Source organism: Aulonocara sp. 'chitande type north' Nkhata Bay, linkage group LG16 (genome assembly GCF_057382095.1).
Source record: "Aulonocara sp. 'chitande type north' Nkhata Bay isolate Kocher_YH1m ecotype deep benthic linkage group LG16, A_spYH_male_GT1.1, whole genome shotgun sequence".
Taxonomy (NCBI): Eukaryota; Metazoa; Chordata; class Actinopteri; order Cichliformes; family Cichlidae; genus Aulonocara; species Aulonocara sp. 'chitande type north' Nkhata Bay.
The window spans coordinates 38,108,101-38,126,193 of NC_141359.1; the positions used below are offsets into that span (position 1 = coordinate 38,108,101).

Sequence of the window (18,093 nt, forward strand, 5' to 3'; positions counted from 1 at the left end):
AGTTTTGATTTGGTTCCTGTTAGAATAAATTCTGGGAGCTTTTTGCCATTAAGTTTAAGAAAATTGTGAGTAAACCAAATCGAGATTTCTCTTAAACAATCAGAAATGGATGTGGGTGGGAGAGTAGCTGTGGGTGTGGAAGATAAGTAGAGCTGGGTAGGGCTGCCACAAACAATTATTTTGATCGTCGACTAGACACCGATTATTTTTGCGATTAGTCGACTAATCAGATCATCATCCATTGGACATAAAACATACAGCTTATTGCACCAGCAGCATCTGCTCTTATATAACTATCATTAGCTTACAGCTTTAAGTGTTTAAGGTCTGTGCTAACTAAAAATAAAGACAAGATGATAGTTTATTAAATTTTAATGACATTTGCAGATTGTTTCGTTGGAGTTTAATAAACTCAGCCGTCTGCTCCTTGCTAACTAAAATATAACAGGACACTGGAGTAAATTCTCGAGTATCTCACACTTCTGATAATCAGTTGTCTGCTTGACGTTTATTCAGCTGTGTAAAAACTATAACTTTAATCTCAGCCAAACAGATTTACTCAGGAACAAATAAAATACTAAAAAAAAGCCAAACAATAACATTTTTCAGTTATCTAAGTGATTTTAATAATTGACATTATCATGACTAGTCGACTAATCGTGGCAGCCCTAGAGCTGGGTGTCGTCTGCATAGCAGTGAAATTGGATGTTATATTTCTTGAAAATATTACCTAAGGGTAGGAGATGGATAATAAAGGGTAAAGGACCCAGGACAGAGCCCTGGGGTACACCAGAGTTAACTGGAGTAGATGGGGATCTGTGAGTGAGTAATTGAACAAACTGTGAACGGAAACAGAGATATGAGGTAAACTAGGCGACTGTTAAGATGCAAAACTGTTTTTTTTTTTTGTTTGTTTTTTTTAAATGCCTACATTTATTACTGGCTTGACTCCAGCAGTTAAACTGAACTATCTTTACAAATGATATGATGCACTAAATTAATAATTGCTGTATCTTAGTAAGGTTAGCTGTGAGTCTGTGCTCGCAGGTTGTAAATATGGCTTTCTCCTCATGGTAGAGCCAGAATAAAGTCGGGGGTTAGAGACGGAATTAATGAACACATAAATACACTCATACATGCTGTTTATGGAGCAAATTACAATTCTCAAATAAAATCTTTATACATCAGTAGTATAAATTTCAAAACTTCTACGTTGCTCATTCTTGAGTTATCATGTTGACAAACTTGCATGTCCGCATCGCCCGCTCGGCAAGCTGACTATAATACTCTGTCAGCCTTTTACGGCTGAGGGCTAAACACCTGTTAATCATGGGGAAAAAAAAGCTTTTAATTTTGACATGTATCTCTGACCTGAAGCGAGGCTTTCTTATGAGCTGTGTAGCTGTAAAATCTTGCTCATGGACAGATCCTTCCTGAATAATCACCAAGAAAAATAATTTCCATGAACAGTTAATCAGATCGACTTTACGACTCAAAATGTCAGCTGTTAGGGGAATAATAAGTGGGTTTATTCATTATCAGACTGACACTCACGTCTTTTTAAAAACAAATTCTTTCTAATCTGAACTGATACAAATGTTCACCTTGCTGTTGAACAAGAAGTTCTTGATTATAGGTTTTTAAATGTAAAAAATAATCTGCTAATTTCAAATGGCCTAAAATGTTACATTAGTTGATCTATTGATAAACTTTAACTGAAACACAATCAGTCATTAAAGGACAGTCAGTTGCACTGTGCTTTTCTAGTCTTACTGACCAGTTAAACAGTATTACAACACAAGCAAAGAGAAGCATTTTCAATAACTGTTAGATTTGTTCCAGAAATACCCCCTCACTTTACTGTAATCCAGTTCCTGTTAGATGTGAAGTATCAATACTTGTTTATGTTTAATAGCTTTGTCGTCTCCAAATGCAATAGTTGGTTGTCACATGTAGGTACTCAAAATGTCAAGATGGGATTGACATCAGTGTAAGACTTAACTTCATGATATAGAAACAAGTAATTTGAGAAATTAAATCCATATAATTTAATTCTCATCAGAACCACATCACATAGCTGCTGGTATAAAGTTTTGTAGATATCAGGACATCAGAATGACTCTACAAAGACATAATTATCACTCAAGTCACTCCGACTTATCGGGGTGAAGTGAACAGTGTGTGTCATGCAACAGCGTTTCTTCATTTTCAAGTATTTATGAGTGCAATCTCTTTGTAATAAGCTGTTAGTCATAAAAAGTGCGATAAGAAATATTTCTTTTTTGGCTGTACTTGAAAATAGGGTGTTGTGACTTGCTGGGGGCTACTGTATATTACTCTTTTTTTCATAACAAAATGGCTCCAGACAAATAGCATTATAGGAAAAAGAAAGTAGCCATCAAGTCCAGAATGGGGAAGCTTAAAGCCGTTTAAAAAATCTGATTAGCAAAAAGTTTGTTTTTGTTTTGGACAGAAATAGAATCAACAGCAACATATTATTATTATTATTATTATTATTAACAACAACAACAACAACAACAAGTTTAAAAATAAGAACAACTGTGCAGGAGAGGTTAGGAAGACCATAAGGTTTTATAAGGCCACCTCCCCTATAACATTAACAGGTTAGCAGGAGAAACAGATAAGTGACATACAATAATTTACTAATATAATAAATATTCACATCATATACTATTAGAAATTAACATTGGTTTTTATTGTTTTTTGAAAGATTAAAATGCAGTTATCGACTGAAGAGCTGGTGGTGGCTTGTTCTCATATGAAGGTCCTCTGTATTTAAATCTATTTTGCCCAGTTAACGTTGTTCATAAGGGTAAACAAAAACCACCACAATGTCTTGTTGAATAAGTACGTGCATCTGAAGTTGAAAAGTAGACGATAGTGTCACAGGAAATTAGATTTATCTATGTTTTTTCTCATCATGCTGCAGTAGTGGGAGCTCTAAGCTAGAAACCTTCCTTACTGTCTTCTTTGGTTTTACTTACTTAATTCAAACACCATCTTTGAAACCACTCCTGTAAAGCTACAATAAAATTCTAATTACATGATTTTACTGTTTTTACAGTGGCCTATGTCACATTTGCTAACAAAGAAAAGAGGTCAGAAAAGTCAATAATGCTTTACTAGAAACAGCAGGATACGAGGCACGTGCACCAAAGGCTCAGACGCATCCTCGTTGCCCAGAAATGATGACTAGACCATTTTTGGACACTCTGCTGGGTTTTGTGTGCTCTGCTTTTTAACTGCTGTTTGCACAACACGATTCAAAAAAGAAACAATACTCATTTAACATGATTCCTCTGTTTTTATTTTCTGGTTGAGGGTTTTCTTTCTTGGACATTTCTCTGTGTCTGTCATCTAATGAAATTTAGTCTGATTAATTAAGTTGGTTTAGAGCGTGTATGAGGTGATGCTCAGGTAACTTGGGAGACTAATAGGAAGTAGAAATGGACTGCTTTTAAAACATCACATAATGTTAAAATAATCAGATAACTTAAATGTGTCTCTTCCTAAATTGTTGGTTTGTTGGTTTCCAGCCTCCTAAAGTGAGATGTCTGACCAGAATATGGCATCCCAATATCACGGAGAATGGAGAAATCTGTTTGAGGTAAATTGTGTGTACCCTTCCCCAATATTACTTCTTCCTAGCGCGTGACATTTTATCTCATGTTGTCATTTTCTATTTAGCCTAGAAATTGATAGAAAACCAAAACTGAAAAATAATTTCTCTGAGCCCTCATTCTTTGAGAATCCTCGACAATGCATGCAAATGCAAAAAAAAATTAGTAGTCTACAGTAAAAAAAAAAACATTGTGCATTAAAAAGCTCACACAAAGCATCTTACATAAAGCGCAAGCGTTTACAGTATTGCAGATACTCTAGCTGTGTATCTCTTTTTTCTTCTGCAGCTTATTGCGGGAGCACTCTATTGATGGCACAGGCTGGGCCCCCACTAGAACATTAAAGGTAAAGTGTAACTTTTTCTTCAGTAGAATTTCCTTTTCTTTGTTTTTGCTGTGTAATTGAACTTTGGGGTCATCATCAGTGTTTTATCTGTGGGCTAGGGGTTCAATTCAAGTCCCGTTACAAAGATGTGGCTCAAAGGTGTGATGAAAGGTGCAGTTTGCTGATGTCGGCAGTCTTACTAGAATTGGACTCTATGATGAAAAAAAGTTTGGACCCTTCTAATTGCTACATCATAATATTTATGAATCTCTCCTTAGCTTTTGATACCATTGCAATGTACCCAAAACTCAACAAACTATCTGGATAACAGGTCAATTTTCTCCGTCAGAGACCAACATGTGGTGGTCATAGTCTGCCAAGCGTGTTTGAAACCCAAAGCTTTTGTTTTGCTCTGTTCCTGCTATGAAGCGCACAGATATCTTAATTTATATGTGAATCAAAATTAAACTTAATGCTATTATTTTTTTCAAGACTATTTCAACTAACTATATAACTTATATCGTGCTGAACCCTTGGAGGGAAATATTGATGCAATGCTAATTTTTAAGAAATGTGGACACTGTAACATGTAAATTAAAGCAAAATACAGTGATTTGCAAATCTCATAAATCCCATATTTTACTCGCAGTGAAATGTAGAAAACATCAGATGTTTAAACTGAAATAATGTCCCATTTTCAGAAAAAAATAAAGTCATTTTGAACTCTATGGGAGAATCGTGCGTCAAACATTAGGACGGACCCAGCATGTCTTTTTTTATTTAACAGTCTGTAAACATCTGGGAACTGAGGAGGGGCGCTGCTAGACTTTGGGGAGAAGGAGGTTGACGCAGTCTCGTCTGAGCGAGGATTCTTGCTGCTCAGCCGTCCCTGGTCGTCCTTGTCCAATTTTATTTTTTTCATTTCATGACGAGCTAAATGTTTTTAAAAGGTAAAATGTCTGGAATGTAAGTTGGCCAGTTCATCGCCCAGACTCTTCTGTGAAGCCATGTTGTTGTAATAGATGTAATGCGCAGTTCTGCTTCCTCTTGCTGATTATCCTGAGTATGAATATGTAAGGTTTTGCTTAGATAAATGGGAGCATATGTTCCTCTAAAACCCATGTCACCCTATATCATCAAAGATCAAGAGTTTTGAACTGCAAGCCAGATGCCGTCAATTAATTTCAAGTCGCTTGACCACAGAACAGTTTTCCACTTTTCTTCAGTTCATTTTAAAAAGCCTTGTCCCAGAGAACATGGTAGTGTTTCTGGATCACGTTCACACATGGCTCCTTCTTTGTATCATAGAGCTTTAACCTGCATTTGTGGATTGCACGGTAAACTGTGTCCTGGATGTGTTCCTGAGCCCAGGCAGTAATTTCCATGACAGAATCAAGCCTGTTTTTAATGCAGTGCTGCCTGAGGGCCTGAAGACCACGTGTTTGCACGCAGATATTTCTTTTGAAGGCGTTACGTACTGCAGATAATAAGATATTCAAAGTCATCACAAATTTAAGTGGAGCATCGTTATTCTGAAATTGTTCTTCTATTTGTAGACACTGTGTTTTTACAGACTTGCAGACTGGTGAACCTCTGCCCATCTTTTCATAAACATGTTTTCTGTGCTCTATTGGGAGTAAAATATGGGTTCATGAGTTTTGCAAGTGATTGTTTTCTGTTTTTATTTACTTTACACAGGAGTTGGGGTTGTACATGATTTCAAACACAAAAGACACGAGCATCACACTCCTTGACACACAGTGTCTTTCACTTTCTTAAACTAACAAAGAGGCAGAAAAAATACAGCTCAGAGCTTTGGCATTCTCTCAGGACACAAAGTGTTGCAGGGCCGTGGAAGATAAACTCCACAATAAAAAAGCTTTTCAGCTGCATGTAAAAGAAAGCCTTGACTTTTCATGCTTCACCCTTCACTCAATTTAGATTTTTTTTTTTTTTTTTTAATCTCTTAAGAAAGAGTTACTGAAGACTCGAGCAAGGACGTCCTCCTCTAGCCCAATTCAAGATTGTCTGATAGAAACTATGGACTGAAACATAATGTAGTTGTACTTTCTACGTTAAATAAGATTTCTCTGCAGAGATTCAAGAGTATATAAAAATTGCTGTCACAAACTGCATTGGTATGCTCTTGTAGCTTTAGAAATATGCAAATCAGAATCAGAATCAGAATACTTTATTGATCCCTGGGGGAAATTATTTTTTGTTACAGTGCTCCATTTTAAACCAACATTAAGACAAGACAGACAATACGCTAACTAAGAATAGTACAATATATACATATATATACATACATACATAAGTCACTTATAAATAAATATTTGGAAAAGAAACATGTGTAGCTGTAGCAGCAAACAGTGTGTTAAGTGGATGCGTTGTACAGGGAGATGGCCACAGGCAGGAATGATTTCCTGTGTCGTTCAGTGGTGCTTTTCGGTAATCTCAGTCTCTCACTGAACGAGCTCCTGTGACTGACCAGCATGTCATGGAGTGGGTGGGAGGTGTTATCCAACATTGTCTTTATCTTGGACAGCATCCGCCTCTCCGACACCACCTTGAGGGAGTCCAGCTCCATCCCCACAACATTGCTGGCCTTACGGATCAGTTTATTAAGTCTGTTGGCATCTGCGACCCTCAGCCTGCTCCCCCAGCATGCAACAGCATAGAGGATCGCACTGGCCACAACAGACTCATAGAAAATCCTCAGCATTTTCTGGCAGATGTTGAAGGACCTCAGTCGCCTCAAAAAATAGAGACGACTCTGGCCCTTCCTGTAAAGTGCTGTGGTGTTTTTAGCCCAGTCCAGTTTATTGTCAATGTGTACTCCAAGGTATTTATAGTCCTCCACAATGTCAACACTGACCCCCTGGATTGAAACAGGGGTCAAGTGTTTCCTGGTCTTCCTGAAGTCCACGATCAGTTCCTTGGTCTTTGCCACGTTGAGCTGCAGATGATTCTGCTCACACCACGTGACAAAGGAGTCGACCACAGCCCGGTACTCTGTCTCATCATCCCTGCTGATGCATCCAACCACCGCAGAGTCATCAGAAAACTTCTGAAGATGGCAGGTCTCTGTGCAGTGGCTGAAGTCTGTGGTGTAGAGGGTGAAGAGGAAGGGGGAGAGGACAGTCCCCTGTGGTGCCCCTGTGTTGCATTTGTGTATGCATTTGAAGTACTGGGTGGGCTTTCTTCCTCCAGTGCAGGATTTCCGAGTTTAGAGGGTCATTCACTAAATCCTCTTTGAATACCCTCGAGTTTCCTGCAAAGGCGCTTGTCGGAAGTTACTGTCAGGATTTGTCTTACCCTTTATTCCTGTTTTAGGTTTTGTGTGTGTGTGTGTGTGTGTGTGTGTGTGTGTGTGTGTGTGTGTGTGTGTGTGTGTGTGTGTGTGAATCCAGACTAGCTGCCTTCCTTTGCCTTTTGTTTTGTTTTTTGCAGACATTGCTTTTATTCTTTACCTTCCTTCAAAGAAGACACATTCCTTTATTCTTGTACAAACACTTTGTTCATACTATTTGTCCTTGTACAATATGTCTCACATAGTTGAAACTCTCAGGCTGGTTATGTTTTCTTTTATTGGGTGATCATCATTACAGGTTTAGTATCCCCAGAGCATTGAATAAATGATGTTACATTATTTAGCATGCTCTCAGTCACAGTCGGTTAGGGGGGAAAATGTATAATGGGGTCCAATGACTGTTATGTGTCTGCAATCAGGTTTCTACTAAGGATTCATAAAGGGAAATTATAGAAATGTAGGCTTATAACTTGGAGAAAAATAACTGTACAAAAGAACAGAATTATCTACTATTCTTCCTTGTACAACATGATTGTACAAGAATTAAAGAATGTGTCAAATCTACTTTTAACATCTACGAAACAATGTACACTTTGGAAAAAAATGTGCATTATTTTATTTTATTTTTTTAGCTGCTTTTATGGCAGTAAAAGTCTGGTGGCCACCGCTGCTGTGATCCAAAAATGTCCAATGTTGATTTGCGGACAGCAGGACATCTTTAACTCCCACAATCTTAAATGAGCTGGGTCCAATAAATCCTTGTCATTGTTTCTTTGTAGAGTTATTACCTTGAATCCGTGAATGTCGTTCACTGAAAATAGTTAGCAGGATTCCTGAAAAGAGTTTCTGAGCGCACAGAGTGATTTCACCAACCACATCTTTTCCTTTTTTTTTCCCTTTATTGTAAATGCAGTGCTGCCTGAAGGCCTGGAGATCATGGCTATTCAACATTGGTTTTGTCCCTTATAACCAGGCATTTCTGTTGAATTTCTAAAACTTGAATTAGATTAGGTACCACAGTCAGTGAATTACTTGCAGTTTTAATGTTGCTTAACAATTTGAATATCTAATTCAATATTCCAGAAAGTAGTGAACACTTTCCATTCTTTACCTCTTCATATGCAGCCGTGTTACTTATGACCTGTGGTTGGTTTTAAAAAATGTTTCAGGTATTTTTTTCCACATTTGATAAAAAATAAACGTTGGGTCAGTTTTTCCACAAGCCCCGCTGGTTTAGAGACTTATTCATCATGAAGAAAACAAGACAGTCAGCGATCGATCGATTTACTTGCAAGGGAGGCCTCGTCGGTGTCTACCACGAAAATGACCCCAATGACGGCCTCCTCTCACTGCCTTTTATTGGGAAAGCAGTTCACACAATGCACATCACAGCAAGGCAACGCCCACATGTTTCTAAGACAAGGCATTGTATGTATATGTGTGAACTAGGGCTGCTCGATTATGGCAAAAATTATAATCACGATTATTTTCACGGAAATTGAGATCTCGATTATTCGACGATATTTATTTAACAACAACAATGTATTGAATAATGACTTTAAAGATTGTCAAAAAATAATATAAAATAGTGTGCAAATACTGATAACAGTGCAAATGTTTACAATATAAAAAATAAATGAAAAATGTAAACATCTGTGACAGCACTGAGCAGCTCCTTCAGTGGGAGACTGCGGCACCCACGGTGTGGGACGGAGAGATTTCGCAGGTCTTTCCTCCCCACTGCTGTCAGACTCCATAATAAAGACTTTAACTGATCAAGTACACACATCCATACATATGCAATAATACTAAGTGCAATAATCCTTTCTGTCATCGTTGTATTTTTACTCAGTTGTATATAGTATTTGTATTCTATTTTTATCTTATTGTATATTTATTTTATTTTATTCTACTGTATATAGTATTTTATTTTATTCTATTCTGTACAGTTGTGTACTGTATTTATTCTTATTGTATTCTAATTTTTGCCTCATAACTTTTGCACTGTCCACTTCCTGCTGTGACAAAACAAATTTCCCACGTGTGGGACTAATAAAGGTTATCTTATCTTATCTTATCTTATCTATGTTTAGTGAACTTTGCAGTGTTGCTCTGTGGAGCAGCTACAACACTGTGGCAAAGTTTACACACTATGTCTACTTGATCCACGTCTGACTCCGCGAACCCATAATGTTTCCACACCACTGAAGGTTTTTTTTTTTACCTCCCTTTTCAACCAACGGCAGTCACTCTCCTCTCCAAATAACTTCTGCTTAGCTTTCCGAGCTTCCCTCGGGTCCTCTTAATTGTTGTGACGCGAGTTCGAAATGCAGAGAGGTGCGCTCGATTTGCCACACGGAGCAGCGCGAGAGTAAAGCACGAGGGAGGTGCTAATAATCGGCTCAGTCATTTTTAATGATCGTTGAAAGCCCAGATCATAATTTAGATTAAAATTCGATTAATTGAGCAGCCCGTGTGTGTGTGTGTGTGTGTGTGTGTGTGTGTGTGTGTGTGTGTGTGTGTGTGTGTGTGTGTGTGTGTGTGTGTGTGTGTGTGACCTCCTGCTGACCAAAGGGTCATAAAAGCAGGAGCAACATCACAAGAAACAGATCTTCCAGATAGGATGTATCTGCAATAAAACACTACAGCCCCCCCAGAACCTCGAGAGGCTGGGGAGGGGGACAAAAGAATGAATTCCTTTCATCACAGAGTTAAAACAATGTAGAAATGGTAAGCATAAAAATGACAACATTTAACAATTCACTCTAACATTTCCCTCCTGTTTTGTCATTTTTATGCTCCAAATTATTCCTGTGTAGTATATTCTAGCAATGCACCTCTTGCTTGACATTTTCAGCGCAGGCGTCATTTATACACAGGCTTCTCTCATGTCATTCATTTCAGTCATTTCATATTGTTGTAAAAGTACATAATTAACAAATGTATTAGACATCATTTTAGTTAGCATTGATCTTATACACGGTAAAATGCATCCTATACATAAGCAAATCAATGTCAACAGTCCAAAAACAGGAGTTAATATTTTCAAAAGAAGATGCCACCAAGGACCAGACAGTAACCAAGCTATCCAGCCTTGTGGTGCATCTACTCCTGTCGTGCGATTCATTATGCATTTCTGCAAGTAAACAACTGAATGTCAACAGTCAAACAAGAAGAATCAACATTCTCAAAAATCATATGTCACTACAATCCAACTGTATACAGACATAGGCATTCAAACATATCAGTTGACTTTATTGTCTGTCCATGTGGCTCTCAGCTAACTTTCAAAGCTGTAGCCTGGTCAACACCCTTCTTTATGACTCCTATCAACCCCCCAAATCTTCTCACTGTAGGCATCCTGTGGGGGTTAGAGTCAACTGGTGAATTATCTGCATTTACAACTCTTCTCCTGTCCTGTTGTCACCGCAGAAAAAGCTTTGTAAAGGAAATTGGATCAAGGTGTTTTGATCTTCTTGGCTCAAAACTCAAGTGTTCATGATGTAAATGTAGACAAAAGGCTTCTCTGTTTACATCCTTCTTGCAGAGGACAAAAAGAATAGGTGATGTCGCACAAATTCCATGATAAATCTCCAACTTGGACTAATCCACCAGAGCAGTTCACCTTCCCAGCTACTGGTGAATCAACCGTCCATTCAGGTTCAGAGGAGTTGAAAAGTTGGCAGTGTTCCAAGTACGTTTACTCCTGGATGTGTTGCTAAGGCAACCAAACAAACTGTCTCGCTCTCAGGCATTCAAACATATCAGTTGACTTTATTGTCTGTCCATGTGGCTCTCAGCTAACTTTCAAAGCTGTAGCCTGGTCAACACCCTTCTTTATGACTCCTATCAACCTCCCAAATCTTCTCACTGTAGGCATCCTGTGGGGGTTAGAGTCAACTGGTGAATTATCTGCATTCACAACTCTTCTCCTGTCCTGTTGTCACCGCAGAAAAAGCTTTGTAAAGGAAATTGGATCAAGGTGTTTTGATCTTCTTGGCTCAAAACTCAAGTGTTCATGTTCAGGTTCAGAGGAGTTGAAAAGTTGGCAGTGTTCCAAGTACGTTTACTCCTGGATGTGTTGCTAAGGCAACCAAACAAACTGTCTCGCTCTCAGTGATGCTATATGGCCACAGTCCAGAAGAATGTGTAGTCAGTGGCATCACAAGCATAACAATTGGTCTCGTTGTTTATGCGAGCGGTTGTGTTCATTAACTGCCACCAGTAGTTGGTTGAAAACCCATGCGGGTACTGGGTGTGGTTTGCTCTGTCCCAGTGCGCTCCTGTCATCCCACTCAGGGTCCACAGGCTCAAGAAGGTGCACAGCACATTCCCAGCCATTCTGATGAGTACCTGTGGCTCAGTTGGTTTCTTCACCGGATTGAGACGAGGGGCCCTGGAGGCTCTCCCCCCCTTTGTACCCGGTCTTCCTGCCACTTACTCCGAGCTGGCCTTGATGTGTGTCACCTTTTAATAGTGCGCTTGATGTATCCAAGTGTTTCTTTCAGCACTCTTCACTGCTGTGGGCGTCGTCAGCAGCACCTGATAGGGACAGTATATCTCAAACTTTATTCATTTCTCCCCTGTAACATTCACATTTTCTCCAACATTACCTCAACAACACAGTGTAATTTCATCATCAACATATATCCTGTAACCACAGTTTTCTTCACACAATATCTCAGTAATCCTGTGGTAGAAAAACATCATTAAGTTGTGTCCTGCTCTAAATCACATGATCAAATCAATTGATTAACCATCTGCTGTAAAAAAAGAAATGTAATTGTTAGCGCTGCGCAGGTGTATACACTCTTTTTCACAGTAATCTCTGTGAGCAACACAAGGTAGTGAATAACACACCCATGGTAAATTCACAGACACAGAAAATGTTAAACTAAAAAGGTTAAATTTGCATGTAGTTTTTGTATTATTTTCTAATAAATGTAGAATTGAAATAATTTCCAAATCCCTAAGTCAGTTTTTGATTACATTTTAGATGTTCTCACAATTTGTTAAGGTTATAGAGCTCATGAGTTGCTCAGCCTGTATATGCTGTGGTTATAAGCAGTTTTTCTTGTTGTGGTTTGGTGTACAATCACAGTTGATGTAGCGGACATGCACACATAGTCTTATTTTCATTTACCTTCCTCTGATTACTTCTATGGAACCCCACAAATCCTCCTCCGAAGCTCAAATCAATTACGTTACATTCGACTTTAATCTCATGTTGCTTGTTGGCACTAGTTTCCAGAACACAGTGGAAATGTATAAAGTATAAAAAATAAAACAAATCCTAATCTGTGCTGATTTTAAAAAAGCATTTTTATTTCTATAAAATGAAACTTAAAATGTTGAAAATCTGAGAAATGGAGAACACTTTACTCTGAAACCTCTTTGATAAAGTACTTCAGCCGCGGTTCCTCTGTCGTTTTCTTTTCCATGACTTTGATTATAAGAAGGCACTGCACAGAAAGCAACTTTGTATCCAGTGTGAGGACATAATTGGTTTTCTCTTTATCGTAATGTTAAAAAAAACAAGTCGTGGACAAATACATTTTTGCATATGTATTCCTTACACAATGTAATTTTTTTTTTTTTTGAGAAGAGTATTTGAATGAATCATACAAATGGGATTTACCAAAGTTTGTGGCAGACTTGCATTTATTATACTTTAATTTGCATCTAAGGTGGTTTTGATAGTTGCTGCTCAGACTGTTAATTTACTTTGAATGACAGGAGATGTTATTAGAATGAGCCCATAATACGTATGGGTTACAGTCCTGTGGCTCCGTTCAGAACAATTAGAGGCTACTCTCACACAATCAGTCCTGTGAAAAACTTCACAAAGCTTCACAAAAATGCAGTAGAAGTGTGTGTGCAAAAAACGAGTACATCCCACAATTCGACTACTTGTAGAACTTTAAGAGTAATAACTTGAGATGATTGTTTGAGTCCACAGGGTTTCTCTCGACTTTGACTGTTGCAACACCTCAATTCTTTTCTTTTGCAGCCATTCTGTTAGCTGCTGTGTTTGGGATCATTGTCGAGATCAATTTCCTGATTTTGCCCAAGCTTTAGCTGTCAGACCTATTATACAGTAAGTAGTAGTGCTTGTTATTGACAAAAACATAATATAAGAATTAGGGCTGCCACAAACGATTATTTTGATAGTCGACTAGTCACCGATTATTTTTGCGATTAGTCGACTAATCAGATCATCATCCATTGGACGTACAGCGTACAGCTTATTGCACCAACATGCATCTGCTCTTATATAACTATCAATAGCTTACAGCTTTAAGTGTTTAAGGTATGTGCTAAGTAAAAATAAAGACAAGATGATAGTTTATTAAATTTTAATGAAATTTGCAGATTGTTTCGGTGAAGTTTAATAAACTCCTTGCTATCTAAAATATAAAAGGACACCGGAGTAAATTCTCCAGCATCTCACATTTCTGATAATCAGCTGTCTGCTTGACGTTTATTCAGCTGTGTAAAAACTATAACTTTAATCTCAGCCAAACCGATTTACTCAGGAACAAATAAAATACTGAAAAAAGCCAAATAATAACATTTTTAAGTTATCTAAGTGACTTATATATCATGTTTAACCTGAGAAGTGAAAGACGGCGGTGGGTTTGAAAACGATTTGCCGGGGGTCCGGTGTTCTCACGGGCTCTAGTGAGCCTAGCCCCCGGCTAGCTATCGAGCTAGTGGGTAACAGACGTCTCCAAAAACGTCTGAGCGCTTTTGAAAATATGTGGTGTCTTGATAAACTGAGTTTATTTTGTGACCCAGAAAGAATAATAAGAGTAATATTAAGACTAACTAGCTGCCGCCATTGTTGGAAACTGAGCAGGGCCGCGCTATGAATTCTGGGACACAGCTGCTTCTTCTTCGGGGTTTAACGGCAGCTGGCATCCTTGTACATGCAGTGCTGCCATCTTCTGTTTCAGTCCGTTATTACACTGTTAAATCCTACTACTTATTCCTGCGTCTTTTGTGATCTTATAAAGCTTCAAACAACGCGTCGACTATTAAATCAGTCGTCGACGATTTTGATAGTCGACGATTTTTCGTGACTAGTCGACTAATCGTGGCAGCACTAATAAGAATAGAGAAAAATCAAGAGAATTCTGATTTAAAATAAATTTAAAAGCATAGATGTTAATGATTGCTGTATGTGTGATGATGTCTGTGCAAAGTTTCATATTGGCCCAGCTGCTAAGGAGGAGAGAGCGTACATGCCAAAGTACAAATGATTATAGTAAAATGCATAACTTTGTAATGAATAACCGCCAACACTGCTTTGGCCTTAAACTGGCTCTAAATCTGTCCAAATTACGATTGTACTTTGCATATCCAAAGCTAAGTGGTTGCTAGAACAGCTATTATAATTAAAAATGGCAACATTTAAACAGCCTTTCACTGATTATCTGGTGGAACGATTTATGAAGGACATAAAAGGCTTCGAGTGATGCTCACAGTCATATTGTTTAAGGTTTTTTGTGGCTGTCCCTTTCTATTCCTGGCCTGTCTCTCTGTGTGACCCCAGCTCAAGTTAAAACGTGGCCTGTGTTTGTTTACCTAAAGGTAGGTGTGAGTGTGATCATATGTGTGAGAGTGGTTGACTTTGGGTTGATGTGCGTCAGCAAGTGTCATCAGGTTCACAAAAGTGAAAAGAAAACAACAAAAGGATTGTTGGTCACCGCTCTTCTGTACTTCAGCCCACACACTGCTACGTGAAATATCTTTGCTGTGTGTATTTGTATATAGTCATGCCATATTCAATATTTCATTGCTTTAAGGTTTATTTCAGCAGAAATATTGTGCCTACATGTATTTATTTTCAACTTATTCTATGTAAGTGTTTCTAATAGGTGCTTTATAGTCAGGTCCTATATCAGTAGTTCCAGTACTGAGAATCATCTTTGTGGTTTTATGAATTCACTTCAAACAAAACTATTTGCTGACTAATCAGAAATGCTGCCAGAGGTTCTTTTTGTTAAAGGATTAGAAAAAAAGCAATGTTTGTTTCACAGTTTAAATCCGATGTTTGTTTTTAAGGTGCACCATAGCTTTTAGAAAATTCTGGAAATGTTGATTGGAAAGGCGTCGTGACACTTTTCAAAGTCGTCCTTTCTCTTTTACTGACTTTTGCTGACTTCTGCTCACACTCGTGGCTCTGAGCACTGGGCTGCCGGGGTGTCCTTGCAGTGAAGTATGTAAAGTAAGTCAGTAGAGTGTAGTTTTTTGCTTCTAGGTTGATTGGAGTGGTAATAACATTGTTTTTGTTTTTCTTCAGGTAACCAGTTTCCTCACATTTTTTCCTTCTGTGTTTTGCGGATGTTTTCTCTAAAATGGTTTTTACCTACCTAACTTCTAGTTCACTCGGAGCTTGTGTTGACTTTTCTTTTTCCCTTTCTTTTTCTTGTTGCTCATAAACTTTCTTCTGCTTAGAAGGGCATATCACTGGCTGCAGTGCCTTACAGCTTTAAGAAAAAGTAAAGCAAAGTAAAAAATAATCTCTTACTTTAGACTGGCTTTAATAAAAGCTGGAAGGGATTTAGTTTTAGCTCACCATGATTTGGAAGAGAAAACTTTTGGTTTTAATATCATGAACATTGTACAACGAGAAGGCTTTGTGTTTACTTTTCTCACAAAGCATCCAGTGCACACCTTCAGAACTTTGAAAGACAAGCTAGTTGTTTGTCTTTTAAAATAGTCATTACTCAGAACTTCATGTAATTATGTAAATTAACAAAATATTTTCTTATGGCATGAATGAAGGTAAACGAAACCTCTGAAAGCATTCAGTTAAATCAAAGTAATCCTTTAAAATGATCAGTATTGCAAGTTGTATTTAGCAAGTGAATGAAATGAAGATTATTTAGTCTTTTTGGTCTCTCACAATTTCTTCTGATGTACTTGTTGTCATTTCTAACTGTCTTTTTTTTCTTTACTGTAGCTATTGTGGGTGAAGATCACCCTTCAACCTTTTTACTGTGCATAATCCCAACATGAGACGGCACTGAAAAACATCTTTTTGCTTTTGAGGAAATTACTAGACGTGTAAAAATGTGTTTATGTAACAGGTTATGTATAAAAATGTTTGCTGTTTTTGACATTCTGGTCAAGGAAACAGTTTATCTTTAACGTGTTTTCAGATAGGGGAAATACACTTACACCAAAACAAAGAAAGGCTGGCCTTTAAGTGTTTTATTCAACAAACGTGTTGTTAGATGTCAGCTATTGAGGAATTCTCACGTTCTCTGCTAGTTTTGAGCACTTCAGCAGAAAATGACTTCTTATAAAAGTTTTGCATTGTGTTATAGATCTTATACATGTTGTGTTGAGCTGTTCATCAGTCTCTGACATCTGCTTGCCAAAAAGTTTGCCAGACTTATAAGATGTTTTTGTGCTGTCGTTTTGTACGTCATCTTTCATTCGCTTTTATAGAATTTAATAAATAAACAAAAATGTTTTTCTTCATTATCAGAAGTCAAAAATCAGAATGTTTTTAAAAACATAGTATAAATATGTTCATAGTATGCATATAATGTAGTAAGTGTAGTGTTTTTGTTAATGTTCTTTCATTTGTTTTTGTCTTCTAGGATGTGGTCTGGGGATTGAACTCCTTGTTTACTGTAAGTTTTTGCTAGTTTATGACCTAACGCGTGAACACATGCACAGTTTCATTGGAGAATTTCGTCATCTAAATCGGGGAAATCCAACGAAAGAGCTTCCTAAAGCCCTCCCTGAATTAAATCCCTTAACTGGAGAGTAAACCTTCACAAAGACATTCACACTATTGAAGCTGCTCGCTGTATGTAGGTTATACTAATGACATTACTCTTAATTCACATCAAATTAAACAAGGTCCTTGTTTTGTTTTTTTTATCCGCTTCTGCAGCGTAGAGAAATTATCTTTCTCCTCATGATGAACGCTTTGAGTTGATGGGGAATAAAAGCAGGAAAATTGGATTACGTATAACTTATCGAGATCCTGGGCCAGCTGGCTCTGGATGTCTCCTAGTTCCAGGTCTTATATGGAAAGATAAGGACTAATTGATTATAAATTCTTTAGGAAATGAATGAAATTGATAAGTAATCGAATTGAGGGTTATATTGAGGAAAAACATACAGTTATCTGAATGTCCTTTCAGAATTATGTTAAATGTTTAATTTTGTGAATCTAAACGTGAATTTTAAGTATGTCTGATTTTTTTTATTTTTTATTTATTTATTTATTTTTAATTAAATAAAAATAACTTTTAAAAAGTTATTTACTGCCATAGTAAGAAGAGATTAAGGAGCTTGAAGCATTTTGAATATTTAGTCCAGTCATTTAATGTGAGCTTGAATAACCTCATCACATTTCGAACATGTCTAAACAGCATCTAACATCTTTAAATATCGGTGGCCATGCCCTAAGTCCTACCACTTTATAAGGAAACCACTTCTCAGGCGTCTGTTTTAGCTCAATTTTCTTTCTGTTTATCACAGTTGCTGCTTTCAGGGTGTCAATACAGAAAGGAAGTAATGTGAATGTGGGTTGTATTTCCCACACCAAAGTTTACAGAATTAACACATGTAGCTGATACTGAAATAAATGCCAGTTTTGAAGATGTGTGTGGTTTGATCCATCGAACGATGATGACCCCCTCCTTTGCCTCTTCCACAGGACCTTTTGAACTTTGATGACCCGCTGAACATTGATGCAGCAGAACATCATCTGAGAGACAAGGTGAGACATGTCGTTCAGGTCATCTGGTATAAATTCGGCACACTTGTTAATTATCTGCAGCATCCAA

The 18,093-nt window shown here is 37.7% G+C and overlaps 1 protein-coding gene across 1 annotated transcript in view; it reads left to right on the forward strand.

The window, feature by feature from the left end:
* ube2f (ubiquitin-conjugating enzyme E2F (putative)) overlaps window positions 1-18,093 on the forward strand; it is a 54,626-nt gene that overhangs the window by 21,665 nt on the left and 14,868 nt on the right. The window contains exons 6-9 of the mRNA XM_086266047.1: window positions 3,558-3,628; window positions 3,930-3,987; window positions 16,894-16,926; window positions 17,964-18,026. Coding sequence (XP_086122173.1) covers window positions 3,558-3,628; window positions 3,930-3,987; window positions 16,894-16,926; window positions 17,964-18,026 — 225 coding nt within the window. The remainder of the gene's footprint in view (window positions 1-3,557; window positions 3,629-3,929; window positions 3,988-16,893; window positions 16,927-17,963; window positions 18,027-18,093) is intronic.